This window comes from Cajanus cajan, chromosome 4 (genome assembly GCF_000230855.2).
Source record: "Cajanus cajan strain Asha chromosome 4, NIPB_CcT2T_4, whole genome shotgun sequence".
In the NCBI taxonomy this organism is placed as follows: Eukaryota; Viridiplantae; Streptophyta; class Magnoliopsida; order Fabales; family Fabaceae; genus Cajanus; species Cajanus cajan.
Window position 1 is genome coordinate 65,361,427 of NC_138520.1, and position 17,882 is coordinate 65,379,308.

General features: G+C 31.1%; 1 protein-coding gene across 1 annotated transcript; it reads right to left on the reverse strand.

The window, feature by feature from the left end:
* Nucleotides 1–1,720: 1,720 nt before the first annotated feature.
* On the reverse strand, nucleotides 1,721–2,665 carry LOC109790110 (retrovirus-related Pol polyprotein from transposon RE2). Its single transcript, XM_020349214.1, has one exon. It carries the CDS (start codon nucleotides 2,663–2,665, stop codon nucleotides 1,721–1,723), a length of 945 nt encoding a protein of 314 aa, XP_020204803.1.
* Between the last annotated feature and the right edge of the window lie 15,217 nt (nucleotides 2,666–17,882).

Below are 17,882 nucleotides of genomic sequence, written 5' to 3' on the forward strand. Positions count from 1 at the left end.
TACATTTGAAAGATTCGGAACGGGCCGTTCCGAATTCAATACGGGCCGTTCCGGGTGACTCTGGTTGCCTATAAATAGGGGCAGGGGGGTGAAAAAAAAATATAACTGGAGAGAAGAGAATCCTAGAGAGAGAAAGAGGAGAGAGAGAGAAAGAAAAAGTGGGGAGGAGAAAAGAAAAGAGGAGAGAGAAAGAGGAATCTAGTAGAGGAGGTTCTACCAGGGGAGAGAAAAGAGGAGGGAGAAGAGGAGATTCTGCCCGAGTTTCGGTCCTTGCTTAAGGAGAGAGGTGGAGGTTCTGCCCGAGTTTCGGTTCTTGTTTAAGCAAGAAAGAGGAGAAGGTTCTGCCCGAGTTTCAGTTCAGGTTTATCCAAGTAAGGGTAGTGCTTATAAAATTAATCTAGTATATATGAGCATGATAGGAATAGTATAATTTTAATATGCTATTTTATGTGGAGATTTTCATTTCACATAATATAATTTGGATCAATTGATGGTTGTTTTGGATATTTAATTATTTATATTATTATTATATTGACAAATTGGCATGGTTATGGTTATGTTTAATTATGGAATATGCTATGTGTATGTGGTTTGGAAAAGTAAATAGGACTTAAAGGAGTAAGGTTATGGTATGGATTAGATCTCTTGGTGAGATCAGGATATAATCTTTGGAAAAATATGGAATTTGGGAATCCCATGGTGAGGATTCCAATGTGAAACTTTTCCAAAGGTTATATAATAAACCACTTCAGATGTTAGGTGGATTCTGAAGTACTCCTTTAAGTATTCTATTTGCTACCGGTATGGGGGCAAGGCCGAGTCATACCGATGGATGAAGTGGCCATGATCACCAGGGTTACGTGACGACGCAATCCAACTGTATATTTTCCATGAGAGGTTAGGCGTGGGACATGGGTTGCTGACATGTTTCACCGTATCAACACTTGGTTTGGATGGTGTTGAGGCCAACATTTGGTTTGGATGTGTTGGTTACATCATGGATTATACAGTGGTGTGACTTTGTTTTGGATATGGAATATGTATACATATGGTATGGATTGTATACATTGGTTATGGATTATTTTATTATCATAAAATATGTATACATTGGCATGGACGTGTATACATTATATTTTGGGTTGGTCTATATTTAGCTTGAAAATGACTTGTTGGTTTGGATAAATACTGTGGTTAAATATTTGTTTAATGATATTTTATTATGATGTACTATGATTGGTTTTATATGTGCTAACCCTTATATTTCCATGATGTGGACTGTGATGATCTCACTATGTGGGGGAGCAGATCAGGTATGAGGCTTTGGGATAACAAGGAGTCTTTTGGATAGCTGCTTTGAGAAGTGGCTAGGTTTAGAGCTTGACCAGCACCTAGGGTGTCTTATTTTGATGTTTTCATGACATTGTAATTATATTATCTTTTTGGATTACTGTATAACTTTACTAAGGATGATGACTCTGCTATAGAAGATTATATTATATATTTTGGAAACAATTTATATGTTATTGTATAATTACACTCTAGCGTAGCTGGCTTTTGCTCTATTTTCTTTATTTTATATTATTTTATTTTGGTTGGTTATTGATGTGACGGCCTAGGGTGGGTCGTTACAATATTGCTCGGGAGTGAAACCAATTTGCTGTGACTGCATTTCTACCTTCAGACCTCTATAATCTTGTCTTTCTGTTGCCAGATCAGTATTTTAAAGAACTGCATTAGCATGGCCTTGATCATGGTTCTGATTTTTAAACTTGAAATGCGGTGGAAAACCATGCTTCCTATAGCATGTATCAATGGTGTGTCCTGTTTTCCCACAATGGTTGCACACTTTTGTGTTGTTACCCCGACCATAGTCTGTCTTATTTTGAGGCATATTGCCTCCTTCAGAACCATTACCTCTTCCAAAGTTGTTTCTGTAACCTTTGCCAGCAACAGCCATGGCCTTTGGATGGTTGGACTGTTCACCAAAGATCTGTCTCTCTTGCTGCACTACAAGGGAGAAAACTCGATTCAAGGATGGTAAAGGATCCATCAGGAGAATCTGAGTTTTTACAGTTGAATAATTATCATTAAGTCCCCTTAGGAACCTAATCACTTGATCTTGTGTCTTATATTTTGTAACATTACCAAGAGCATTGTAGGTGCATTTAAAGGCACATGAACAAGCAAGCAATGGCCGGAAGAGATTGAGCTCATCCCATAGTATTTTGAGCTTTGTAAAGTAGTTCGTAACACTCAACTCTCCTTGTTTAAAAGAAGAGATCATGTCCTGGAGATCAGCAATACCAATCATATCTCCCTGCGAAAATCTTTCTCTGAGATCATTCCATATTTCGAAGGCATTATCCATGCAGATAATGCTCTGAGCAATAGAGGGTGACACTACCTTGAGTATCCAAGAAACAACCAGCATGTTAGCTCTCTGCCATACTGAGAACAATAGGTTGGTGCAACTGGGAACTTCTATGCTTTCATCAATGAAGCCTATCTTGTTCTTGGAGATGAGACTCATACGAAAAGATCGAGACCAATGATGATAGTTTGGCCCTTCAAGAAGATTTGGGACAATGAGAAAGGATGGATTATCTGATGAACTAACATGATAGGGTGAGCTAAGGTCCTGTGAGGGGTCATTGGCTCCTACCATATGCGAATGTAGCACCTAGAGCTCTGAAAAATCAGAGCTCTGATACCATAACAGAATAAAGGCAGTATAATAAGAGATGAATATTTCACTGCATTTCTCTCTTGTCATGTTACAAGGAATAAAGAAGGCCTATATAGAAGAAAATGTGCTACCTAGGCTGGCCTTATAGAATTTGTACTACCCCAATAGAAATAAGGCAGTTGTACAAAGAATCAAAGGTAGTGGAAAAATAAGGAAAATGGCAGTCGGGTGTTGCAGGGACGGCAAAAGCAAATAATAGAATTGCAGAAAAGGAAATAACAAAGTTGTAGAATTGGTGATTTATCAACTTCCTTCTAGAAGTCTATTGTCTATATCCTTTGATAGTTAGACAAAAAATACCACATTTCACTGTTTACAAAATTAAAAGACCTCATTAGATCTTTTAATAATAAAGAGAACAAATTAAATAAATTGATCAAACAAACAAATAATTTAGTCTTCGTAATATAACTAATCCTACAAGAATCTAACATTTTTAATTCAACACCTTTATAAAAGTTACTAAATGGATTCCACTATAATCATCTCAGATCTTTAAATTTTAACAATAACTTATTTATTAAGTTATAATTATATTTATTATAAAATAATTAAATTATAAAAAATAATATGTTTATTTGGCTTAAGAAGAAACTTTAAGATACTATATGAGTGTATAAGAAAAAGAAAGTATGTAAAATTATTAGTAGAAATGAGAGAATTAGATAGATTTAATTATGTAAAAAAAAATTATGTGAGTCATATATATATATATATATATATATATATATATATATATATACATGTTAGTATACAAAATTATAAAAGCTTGAATTTTTTATTTATTCATTCATCCAACAATATAAAAGTGTATGCCAACATAACAAGGATTAAAGAATCATACATATAAAGTTTCTATATGTCTTTCTTCTTGGATTCATTGACCAGAGAAGAAAAAAATCAACAAAAGGACGATCCATAAAAATAATGTGCATGATTTCATAATTCGGATCATATCAAAAGTAGTCCCATTGAGTAAAGCATAATAAATTAATTTTATTTTTAATTAAAAATAATTTGATCTTTAAACCTTATTTGCAATGATGGCATTTTGACTTGATCGACCTCTCACAAAGAATTAAAAATAATTCGACTTGGTCTCTCTTATCAACTAATCAATTTTAATTTTTTTGCTTCATCAAGTCTTCTACTTTAATTTTATTCTATTTTAACTACCATTACCAAGTCTATTGTTTTCTCATTACTTTTACTTTTTGACCTACCACTACTATTTTTTTCAATATTCAACCACACATGTTCTTGTTACTCCTTCTCTTGTCACATAAGTTTATTATCTCAAGACTTATTATATCTTAAGATCGAAATTTTTGCAATCAAGAAGTTCAAGTATGAGACAATAAATCCTGGAAATAGTATTACCACGATTGAGTCTAATTATTTAAAATTACAAAAGGAAAAAATACAAACTACCATTTGACAAAAAAGTATATTACGTGTGAAATTAAATTTTTAAAGTCTTCTGTACGATTCTTTGGTCTTAGGTAGGTGGTGAAAAAATGGAATAGTTTAAGAAGATGTATATAAGTATATATAAAAAAAAAAAAAAAAAAAAAAAAGAGGAATAAGTCCACACCCTAACTGTGGGAAAAATTTGCTGATGACCAAGATGGACAGTGACAGTTCAATTTTTTGTGAATAAATTATAGTTTATGCATACACTTAATCCTTGATTAATAAAAATGTGTATGATTTTCCAAGTTAAAACTTTTGACATTGGATGCAAAAGAGTCATATTGTGATTGTTATATGGTAAGTCTTCTCCGTGCATTAGTATTTTTGTTGTCGTACATGTGATTTGGTGCATGCTGATGCTATGAAGTATTAATTAGCATATTATGGGCCCACATGGGTCAGAGTCCATTTTGAAGTCAAGTGTTTTGGATTGGATCCTTTGAGCCCTTTTCTCTCTCTCTCTCTCTTAGTATTGGCCCACCAAAGGCTCCATTCACACTTTCACTCGAGACATGGTTTCTTTTCCACACTTTATTCCATATTAGATATCCCATAATATTTGTGGATACTAATTGTTAATTATTTTTGGTACCCAGATAATGTAGATTGATTGACAACAAAAAGAAGGAGAGTATGAAAAGCAGGAGAGAAAAACCGACCATGACATGGGATGAGAAATGAGAATGATGGGTATGTTTCAGAATTAGCTGTCAATTGTACCAATAAGGGAGTGAGGTACTATGTTAGATCCATATTATTGATGAACTTTTTCCAATATTAAATTTTCAAAACTGAAGATAAAATCAAGATTTGTCTAAGTTGTCATGGATTTATGTATCAAACAGTGTTTTAGATTTGTTATTTTTTATTTTTTACTCTTCTTGTGGAGTTGACTTAACTAAGTTTTTAATCGATTTAAAATGAATAAGTTTTAATTTTCATTCTTATATTTTTTCATTTCGTTAAATTTTGGAATGAGATTTTTATTCTTTATTAATATATGATTATTGTTAACTATTTATTTGTGTTATTATAAGATTAAATAATAATCTAAATGATACTCATAACTATATAATATTATGTCAATATGTAATTTTTTTTAAAATAAGTGATATTTATCAACCTTAAAATGAATATGAGAGACTAAAAATAATAATTTTAAACTTTAGAGGGTGATGACAAAAAGAAATACAAGGACCACAACAAATTTTGCTTATTTTAAATATGGATTACTTGAGTTCTCATGTGTATTACATGAGGTCACATGAGAATATGGATGACAACAAGACAAAATAGATGTAAGTTTTAATATTCATGTCTCCATCTTTAAGTTTATATTTTATATCCATTCTTGTCCCCAATACTTAATGGATATATAATTTGTATTCGCTTAGAAATTAATTGAATATTTTCTTTTGTAAAATAATATATTAAAAAACATAAATATGTAGAGTTGCAATTACAAAATTATATTAATTAAGTTTTATTTTACATAATTTCAAAAAAAAAAAGAATTACATAAATTTTAAGTAAATTCTATAAAAAAAAGTAAACAACTACACATAATTGAAATTTGTGATGATGAGGATGGATATATGACACAAGTAAGTGTATACTCGTCTTGATACTGAATATAATAATTAAAATTACTATGTTTCATGGTTATCATGATTGTTTCTATCATTATTATTTTTATCGTCACCAATTACAACCACTACCATTTCTTTGTTACTGTCACCACATCATTATCATTATTATCATTATTATCATTATTATTATTATATCACTATTATGTTTATAATTGACATTGTCGCGATTACTATCATGTTCACATTACTATTACAGTCATGATTATCACTATTTATATTATTATTGTCATTATTGTTACTACATTTAATGTTATCATACTTAATAAATTTATTCTATATATTGATATGTGATCAAAAGAAATTTTTTTTATCCTTTTGATGCATATTCTTTATTTGTCTTTCTCTCTCTTTCTCTTTTTTAATCAAGCATATATATATATATATATATATATATATATATATATATATATCAGGATTATATTATTTTATAATTTGAAATTATTGGGAGTTAAATAATAAAAGCACGCCTGAAATGGAGAGCAGCCTAATCTAATCAAATATGAAACCACTACAATTAACAATTGGCATCTCTTGCACGCATCAAATTCAAAACAAACCATATCCATTTGTTTGATAAAAATAGAGGAACCAAATGTCGTTTCAAGTTATATATTTTGCTATCTTGCACAAAAATAGCATATCAAAGAAATCACCCACCACTTTCTCGGGTGGAATTTTTCTTATCAAGTATAAATGCAAAGATTGTTTGGAACCATGTAATAATTATACGAAGATGCAATTACAACTATGTTGGAACACAAAAAAATATTAATAAAAAAAAGAGAAAGAATTATATTATGAGCATTAATTGAGCTGTTTGACAATAATTCTATGACGAGATTGCTAACGTAAATGAGAAGTCTCCTTGTACGTGTCTCTTTCTATCTCTTGTCGATTTCTTTCTCACTTCTTTGTACATCTCTCGTGACTACTGTCTAGGAGAGTCTAAATGCTACAAACCTTCATGATATGCTTGACCTTTTGGTTCCTTATCTTGGCTGCTCTATAATTCTCAAAACTACGCGTTGCCTCAATTTGCATATATATCTGTGTCTGAACATGCATATTATGATTGGGATATGTTGCAGCCATAAATTACATATTTACGTGGTTTTGTTTCAGCCGTAGGAAGAACACGCAAGAAATATCACATTAATTAACTAGTTGGGATCAACAAGTTGATAGTATAGAAATGGGTATGATTACTTTAAGAAATGTTTGGTTTCAAATTTTGTAAATGAAAAAATGCAGGGCAGATTCCACTAAAATTTGTTGAAGATGACACACACAAAAACACATATACTTATAATAAAGAACAAGAGAGTGAAAACTAAGTGAAGAAAAATTTTAAACCCTAAACACTTATATTACACGTGACTACTTATCTTTCTTATTAATGAACAAAAATATTATAAACATATATTTATAAAGTACACTAGTAGATAATACAAACATATAATGTTGTTAGACTAAGATATATAAATAATATTTACAAATTGTATCATCAGATTATACTATCAAATTATACCATTATAAGATACATGCATAAACTAAATCTTTAAACTATATGTACAAACTAAATACACAAACTATATACAAACAATATATGTAGACTATACTTTTGAATTACAATACTCAACATTTCTCTTTAATTCAAATATTTCAAGGACATAACTCCTAACATCTCCCTTAACTCATCGAATCTATCTGCCTTCAATAGTTTAGTAAAAAAATCCACAACCTATAACTCAGTACTATAATAGACCAAGTCTAGATTTCCTTTACTTACTTGGTCTCTTTTGAGTTTTTCCGTTAAGGTTAGCTTCTCTTCTTGTGAAATGTAATGAAATTCCTAACCACGAACTCAAAGAAACACAGCAAATGCACTAGTCGTTCAAGTAATATAAATAAGATCATATCTATAAGGACTAGATAAGGAAATAAGCATCTAATGACTATTAGTGACTAAAGAATGATTCCATTCTATAATTTGTGATGCATATGAAAACAAATGTTATAAACTACTTTAAAACTACTTTTAAAAGATAGTTTGTGTGTATGGAAGGGATAAGAAAGGATTGTGTGGAATTGTGAAATTGTGAGGGTTAGACTTCACCGAACTACACTCTTATGAATTCATTCTTCTTTTGTTCAAACATTGTTTAGTCAACCCATAAGTATACTTAAACCTAATTCCTTAGAGAAAGAGCCTAGGAACATATATTGAATATCAATCCCTTAAGCATCTAATATATGAACCTGCATTAATGACTAGGGTTTGAGACTACTAATGGGTCAAGCTTCATTCCTGGATACAATTTCCATTAGGTATTTTGTTTCAAAGCTAGATGTAAGGGTTATTTTCCAACACCCAATGAACCCTATATCAAGCAATGGGAGATAAATTCAAAGCAAGCATGAAAAATAGAAACACAATAAAATAATGAATGAAATAAGCATTTATCATTGATAAGATAGATAATACATAAAAGTTTAGTTGGTTACATCTAGCCCCACAAAAAATGGGTAAAACCACTCAAAACTATGAGGGCAAATCAAAAATAGAGGTGGAAGAGAAGATGGAAGGAATCCAAGGAAAGACCCACACACGACATGGTCCCAAGCACCGGGAATCCCCTCCACAGCTCCTAGAAATCGCTCCTTGCGTGAATGAGGAAAAAACCCTAAAAGATGTGTTCTAAAAGAAGCTGGATGAGTTGGGTCAGGGTTTACACGCCCGATGCAATGTAATTTTGCGCCCGATGCAATGTAATTTTGCGCTCGACGCAAACACCTTTTAGAGAATCTCTGCCTCAAATTGAGCCTGGCACATGTACATAAGCGTTTGATGCAATAATGAAATTCAAAGAGTGATGCTCCCTGTCTTAAGCATGCCCAACGCAATAACACGCAAGCCCGATGCAAATTACTTTCTCCTACCTCAGCCCTTCATTTTTGGCTCTTTCAAACTCTAATCCTATGGATCCTCAACATCAAAATCTTCTACTCAATACCTATACAAAAAATGAGGTGTATCAGGTTATTGTTAGATGATTTTTTGAAGTTAGTTATATATGCACAAAAAAATGAATTAAAAGAAAACAAATATTATGCAAGATTGAATAAAGGAGTTGAATTTGCTTAACAATTTGTATCAAAAAGTAAGTAGAAATGGGACTTAACAGTCTCTAAAGAAATGAAACTTAGTATTTATATGTTTGCTTCTTCATGTGCAATTGGATTCTTGGCCAAGCTTATAGATGACTTGTTGTCAACAAACAATTTTATTGGTTTCTTGTATTCAATGTTTGACTCTTCAAGCTGTGATTCCAACCATAAAATATGGCATTCTACTTGTGAAGAAGCTATGTACTCTCCCTCACAAGAAGATAAAACAACCACACTTTTGCTTCTTTAAATACCAAGAAATTGTTGCATTTAGAAAATGAAACAGGTAACCAAAAGTACTTTTTCTGTCCACCATGTCTCAACACCAATCAGAATCTGAAAATGCTTTAATTTATGTCACACTACTCCTTTCTCTTAGTAAATAATAAACCAAAATCTTGTGTTCCCTTCAGGTGCCTTAGAATTCGTTTGGCAACACTTATGTGTGAGACTTTTGGATCACTCATAAACTTGTTAACCAACCCAACTGCAAAATTGATGTTAGACCTATTATTACACAAAAATCTGAACGATCCCACAATCTTTTTGTACAATGTACCATCAGCACATGTCTTTATTTCTTCTCTTACCAATTTCCTATTTGTCTCAACTAGGGTCACTACTTCCTTGCAATTCTCCATCTATAACCTCTTTAGCATCTTCGAGATATATTTTTTGATATAGAAAAACACTCTCATTAGTATAAACAACCACCAGACCAAGGAAGTAATTAAAAATTCTCAAGTCATCATCTCAAATTCTGACTTTATTCTCCCCTTGAGTTCCTCAATTTCAAAGTTATTATTGCTTGTAACAAGAAGGTCATCCACATATGAGCATACCAAAATCTAATCAACATCATTTTTCATCTTAACATATATCCCAAACTCCATTAAAAATTTCGAGAATATCTGTTGGTGCAAGAAAGCATCTATTCTCTTGTCCCAAGCCCTAGGGGACAGGGGCTTGTTTCAAGCCATACAAGATTTTCTCAACTTGTATGCTATATGTTCTCTTTTTTCACCTTAAATCTTGGTGGTTGCGACACATACATCTCTTCCTCTAGTGAACCATTGACAAATGCAGATTTCGTGTCTAATTTAAACAAAGGCCAACTTCTAAAACTAGTAATAGCAATTACTAACCTAATAGTTTCAATTCTTGAAATTGGAGCAAATACCTCAGTGTAGTCCACTCTTGCATGTTTTGAAGAAAGCCTAGCAACTATGCTTTGCAATTGAACCATCTACTTTCAACTTTAACTTAAACACTAACTTCACAACAATTGGTTGCTTTATAGTTAGAGGATCTATAAGCTCCAATGTATGATTCCTCTTTATAACATTAATTTATTCATTTATATCATTTTTCACTCCTTTTGTTTAAAAGTCTGCTATGACTTTGTTGGTTTTGAGTCTACCATGAAAGCCAAATGCACTAGCTCACCATCAGGCAAAACAACATCATCTAAAAACACTTAATGATCTACAAGTCTACTTGATGGCAATCCCATCCTTTGTGATCTTCTCTCTTGTTGTTGCATTTCAACTTGTTCATCCCCTTCAAGTTCAAGTTGAACATTGATGCCTGAATCTGATTTATTTTCTGAACTTCATGATATTGTCTCATCTACGTAAAATCCTGATTAACAACAACCTTCCTCTGACTTGGATTGTACAACTTGCACGATCTTGTTGGGTGATACCCAATTAACATAAGTGTTTTACTTTTGTCATTCATTTTTCTCCTCTTTTATTTTGGAATGTGCTTGTAACATAGGGAACAACAAATTCTTAAATGATTAACACTTGGTTTCTATGCTTTCTTGGTCCTCATTCTCCTTGTAGGACATCTTTACAATACATATGTTGCAGTAGATACCACCTCTCCCTATAGTAATTTGGCATTCCCTTTCCTTTTAACATACACCTTACCATATTAAGCATAATTATATTCCTCATTTTAGCCAATCCATTATATTGAGGGGTATAGGGAGCAATTACCTCATGTTCAATACCCTTCCTCTAATAAAAATCATGAAACTCCTTAGAGTTATACTCTCCACCTCCACCAATTCTTAGAATTTCCAATTTATAGTCATTTTTCCTCTCAACTAGCGCACAAAATTTCACAAATACAAAAAACACATCAATCTTTTCTTTAATCGAATACAACCACACCATTCTAAAACACTGGTGACGATGACGATGATAGTGATGGTGTGGTGATGCCACCAACGCTATCGTTGCCACCATCATCATCACTATCACATGACAACGATGACGATGACATAAATAGTGATAATAGTAGGAACATTGTCATCGCATAACCATCGTTATCATTAATGTTTCGTTATAGCTACCACCACTACTGTTGTTGTCACTGGTGATGAATGTGGTGGCAACAAGGACAACAATGACAAACTAGCGATGACAGTGGTGATGGTGGAGGTTACAATGACGGTCAACAGTGATCTTGATAATTTTGTCTTTCATTGGTGATGGTCATTCACCAATTGAGTCTTTTAATTTTGCTAACCTTCTTTTGTATTTAGGTTAAAACCATTCCTTGTTGTTGCACATGCTAACACAAATACCATCAAACAAAACTTTCTTCACCCATGGCCTACATGAGGAGCATTGGAAGACAATGAAAATGATGCCTTCTTCAAGCGTCTTAAGGTAAATTAGCTAAAAAAATTGACTTTTTTAATTTGATTAACTGCACTTTACTTTCCCCCTTATTTTATTGAATGTATTCTAGTGTTTATTCTAGGTGTAATATAATATAGGATATGTTTTGCACTTTGATGTTGTTGAACCATTGTGTCATTACGAGAACCATTCACTAATATGCTAATAATAGTATTTTATTTATGTATGTCTCTCTCTTTCCTGGAATTGGTGCTATTTGAACAAAGTAATTAGGTACATGTCTTCAAGTTTGGATACTTTTTTTTACTTTGATCATTTATATATGTGTGACAGTCATCTCAATGTCCCATTAGAGATTGTTATTTGGAATTGATAAGTATATGTAATAAACTAATAATTGAAATAGATGAATGAACTACATAAAATGTTAACATTTTAATAATAAATATGTATGCCCTCTATAATTTTTATTAATCACTATAATAAATTGTTAGTATAAAGTGTTAACATGAAATGATCATTTGGAACATTATAACCAAGGCAAGATCATTCTGAAATAGACTGCTTTGCTTTACAACTAAGACAAAGTCATTTAAGTTAATTTAGGTTAGGTTGGTTACTTGTTGCATGTAAAGCAGGTTCTTCCTTTAAATATGTTATCTTATGTTTAAGCTTATAAAGTGTATAGTGTACTTTACTTGAAAGTTGAAACAAGTCTTCTACAATTTTGAAGTTCTAGGAAGACATTTGTCAAGTGGTTTCTTATCTTAAAATTTGTGAATAGATGTGTGTGGCTTCTATTGGCTTAAGAAATTTTCCTTAAACTTGGCTTAAGGAATTTGCCTTAAAAAAGTCTTTGAGAAGATATTTTACTGTTATTTTCTGTTTTCTTCAATTAACTTGGCTTAAGGAATTTTCTTATTTTTTTTACTTTATTATTTTGTATATAATATTAATATTAATGTGTTGCTGCTTGATGTAATTAATATCACAAATTCACAATGTCATATCCTACATGTGGAGAAAAAATACATACTAGAAGTATGGTGGAATAGTATATATCAAAAACTTGCACGATTTTCGTACTCAAGTAGTAACTCTAATCAAATGGAGTATGAAGAACAATCAAATGGAACATTGAGAATTTTCATATTGGTTCACCTTCAACAAGCCACTTCTAACTCAATCCCAAGTATTCTTTTACTTGCCTCTTTAGGAAATTACCCAAGTATTATTTAACAACAAGCCCCTCTAGACTTAATAACCAAGTATTCTTTTACAGTCAATCTTTTTTAGACTCAAAACAAGTATTTCTTAGACAAGCCTTTTCATATTCAACCTTACAACAATGGTTATGAAGATTACACAAGTGTTGTATTCATCTCACTTAGAAGTTATACAACCAATACAAAAATAATGAGTGTTTACAAAAAAGAATAGATTTACAAAGAGTATATTTCTGTACAAAATATATGTATCACTTAAAATCGATGTCTTTATTATGTAAAAATATGTCTATCTTTCTTGTGCGTTGAATTTTCTTATATAGTAGCTCGGAGAAGATGACAATTGTAATACTTTGAGTCTCACTCACAAGTTTGCTTCATCTGTCTTCATCGTCTTTCCTTGTGATAACAGGTTGTCTTTCGACTCATTTAATGCAAACATTAATTGTACTTCACCAAATGATAGCTTTTATCTTATTAAATAGGCTACTTATCATATTTTCACACCAAATGAAGATTATAGAGGTAATGTCAGCATAGTACAACAACAGTAGTAACTTTATCTACTTTTCTCTATGATTTCAAGGACCTTTGTCCTTGGTCTTGACAAAAAGTATGATCTTGAACTTTTTAACAGATTTATAAGTTTCGAGATGATCTTCTAGTTTAATCTATTAAGGAATAAAGTATTCAAAAACCTTTGTCGTTGATCTCAATAAATAATTAATAAACATTTAATGTATATGAGACAGACTGTATGTTTTGTCTGGTTTTCAACATCTTATAGACGATTTGTGTCTTACATTTCATTTGATAAGTTTTACAAAGATATTTGTGGACATTTTCTCTTTATAAAATCTTTTTTTTATTAGCATTAAAACTCTAAGTTTAAGGGATTCATGATCATCTTTTGACTTAATTCATATTTATCAATTCTGTTCTGACATCATTCCTCCCAAATTGAAACAAATCTAAACCTTAACGAAAAAGAATATTAAAAAAAAGGAAAAAGAAACACCTAAGAAAAACTTGGAAAATAGGGTAGAAAGAGTGACTAGTCCCTTCCTTGCAATATCGTGAACGTAGAAAAGGTCATAGAGCTCAAGACGCACAAACGTTACGAACGGCGATGAAAGGAGACTCAACGATGACAATAAGAGACGCAGTGATTGGGAGTAATGTCGTGAATGATAGAATGAGTGAGTGATCCCTTGTAATAGAGCATGAGATGCACAAATGTTGGAAATGATGTTAAAGCAAATACAACGGTAAATGATGACAATGGGAGACGCAATGATAGGGAGCACGAATAGTGGCATGGGCATGAAGGAAAAGAATAGTTAAAGAATGAATACAAACATGAGGTATGAAGGAAAACCTTATTTTTTTTACATGAAAACACAATGCATCTATCAACAAGTGTCCTTTATATAAATTAATAGATAACGCTTCTATACACAAGTGTTGCCTATTTTTTTTTCCTTATAAAACACTTTTTTCAATAAGCGCTATAATATTTTTGTAAAAATTAAATTAAATAATCAAAGGATAACATCTTTTTCATTAAGCACTCTTTATATAAAATATTATAAAAAATACTTATGTATAAAAATACTCTCTATTTAATTTATTTTCTTTAGGGAATACCTTTTTGAAAAAAATGCTATAACATTTTTTAATAAATAAAATAAAATAAATAAAAAATAACATATTTTTTTAAATATCATCTATTTAGAATCTTATCATAGCAGTTATTTAGCTAAAGAATCTCTTGATATTGCATGTTTTTATATACAACGCTTAATTAAGCACTATGTGGCGTAAGCTATTACCACTCTTGGGGTATAAAAATGAGATACAAGCATATATGTTTCAAACTTTCCAATTTCTACAGGTGTTTCCATCTCTGCCTAGTTCCTACTCTTGCAGCATTGGTCCAAATTAAACGTAAGCAAGAGAATACGTAGGACCATAAGCCAAGATTTAAAAAGAGCGGGTCAATCACGTTGTTACCCACTTCTCTTCATCACAAAAGGAAACTAAACAACTCATCAAAATCTCATATTTATCATATATATATATAGTAATTCAATTCTTTCTTTTGTAATGTACTAGCTAGTGTACAAGAAACTCCGGTGTACGGTCAATATGCAACACATTTTAATATTTCAGTCAATATTTTTTTCCTTCAAAATAGATCAATTGTATATGTTGATGTTGATTTATTCATATTTAATAAGAATATTTTTTCAAAATTCTTTATTAACATTGTGCATGTCTTTCATATTTAGTGCAAACAAACTTGCGCTTCACATGAAAATCATTGTAATCATTATGCATAGGAAAATTTGCTCTCACTTAGCGTCTAAATTCGTAAAATCTTTATGTTATATGGTGTTTAGCACGGCGAGGTGTACTTAATTAGTGCCCAAATGAAGTTAATTTCCTATGTATGACTCTAGTTCTTAGCATGGATAAATTTATCGTTTGTGTTTGAATACCTAGTATTTTTTATGGGTCACGTGTCTTGTTTAAACACATCCACTTTTAGTGATAGAGGAACAAAGATTAACTTTGTATTTTAGGGAGTCTTGCACTTAGCGTGTGAGAACTTCACTCTAAGTGCGATTACAAGAAAATCATCAATTTTGAGATTTTTAAAGGAAAAGAAAAACTCTCAATAAAAGTGTTTAGTTGTTCTCAATTTGTTTATTTAATACATATTTATCTATGTTGATTATACTCAGATCACAAAAGCTCGTAACTAATTAATCCAAAACACCACACCACAATAATCTCATGCCACAGTCCAAGAAATTAAATGGCAAGCTCAATTCTAGTGAACCTTAATTCAACAAGATCATCAATTATACAAACATAATATATAAAAGCAACATTAAACAAGTCATTCAATCAATCAAAACAACAATGAAATTTCTCAAGATATTCACAATCATCCATAAAGTGATAAAGTAAAAACTTACGGGATTGATCCCAAGAAATATTTATTTTACTTAATTATTATGTTTAATAAATTAATTTTCTCTGCATAAAAAAAAGTAGGTGTTGTTCCTATATGATAAAGTTTTTTTTGGAGTAAAGGTAAAAAATTGTAAAATAAAAAAATAAAAAGAGAAAGAATTTTTCATTAATCTTACTATTTTATTATATGTTTTTTTTCATTCTTATTACTAAACACACACATCAAGGTTGAGTTGATGATACTATATTTTTCTTCAATAAAAATATTTATTATTCTTTTTTTGCTTCAACTAAAGAAAAATTAAGGATCCATCATTGAGCGAAATTAAGAGGGTAAAACAATGATTATTTTTTTTTGAAATCCTTATTCCTCAACTTGCAATTTTCACAACATGAAAGTTCTAAGTGGCAAAATAAATAAAAGAGTATTAGGTTTAGACCTCATAAAATTCTTAATTAGTTGAGAAATGTGTGCTTATTTAAGCCAAAAATGTTAAAGGAAATTTCTTTTACATTAAAACCCTTCTTATTTTCTAAAATTCCTTTTTAATTTTTTTGAAACTACTTCTTAATTGTAAAATCGTATTTTTAAATTGCTCACTAATCTCCCAAAACATATTTATCAATTAAATTTCTTATATTACTTTATTTATAAACAAAAAATTTGGAGTGTTAATTACATTTTACACCATTCTATCATGAATCTCATTATTTGTACAAATCTCAAAAAACATATTACAAAATATTATTATTATGTTTTCTGAAAAGGAATTTCATCAATACAAAAACTTATTAAACGATTAAAGTTAAGACAAAACTTAGACACAGTTGGTATTATTTTTTAATCAGAATTAAAGTTTTACTTTGATAATACATAAATATATATTAATAAAACTTGTATTAAATACAAATGTATAATAACAAAGTAAAATTTTAATTTTGATTCAAAAATAACACCAACTATATCTAAAAAAGTGTATCTAAATCTTTTCTTCAAAGTTATTATTGTATTCACATATAATATCCTAAGTGCATTGATGTTAAATGTATCAATTTATACTATAGCGACCTGTCGTGGCCGTTACACTACGAAACAACACTACACACTACTAGAATATATATATTAAAATAGTATAATAAAATATTTACAACACAAGTTTCTAATCAAGCAACCAACAGCAATCAATTATATACAACAAAGTATGCTACTATAAGGTAGCCTACAAAAAAAATACCCATCTTCAGGCACCTCCTGTGGCCTCTAGCAGCTATCTCCCAGCCTATTCCTGCCTTGCTCCCATACAACGTATGATCATCGCAGTCCAAACTACATGGAAACATGCAAGGGTAAGCTAGAGACAATAAACAACTCATAAATATCAAATATGAAAGACAATTATATAATCATCTTCACATCCGACACAAAAGATAAACAACACATATATTATACATCTTAACATCATTTCAACTTGATTGCACATATCAACGCTGTATCAACACTTCAACACAACTACTGTACAAACCATTGGAATAGTTATCATATTCATCATAACAACAACCAACACATGTGTTACACACCTCTCAACAACACATGTTTAAAACAACTTACAACACAGGTAATCTAGCGACACTAGCATCATCATCAACTTGTATACAATTAAGCAACTTACAACATAACAGCACTATCATCATCCTCAACAGGATCAACATACAACACAATCACATTTTAACAACACAACAACATAGATACAACTCTTATCAATAACAAATCAACTCATCAACAACTTATGCATCGTCACGCATTTCAATTCGGAGATCTCCAATAACTGAGGTTGAGCAGTCTAGGTGGCATAAACCCTACCGAAGTCAGCGTTTGACCTATCTCAACCAGGTCAGGTATAGGACATCATTAGGAACTCCGAAGAGAACCAGGTATAAACAACAATAGGCGATTGCTCAGGTGTGCCACTTAGACTCGGAGGTC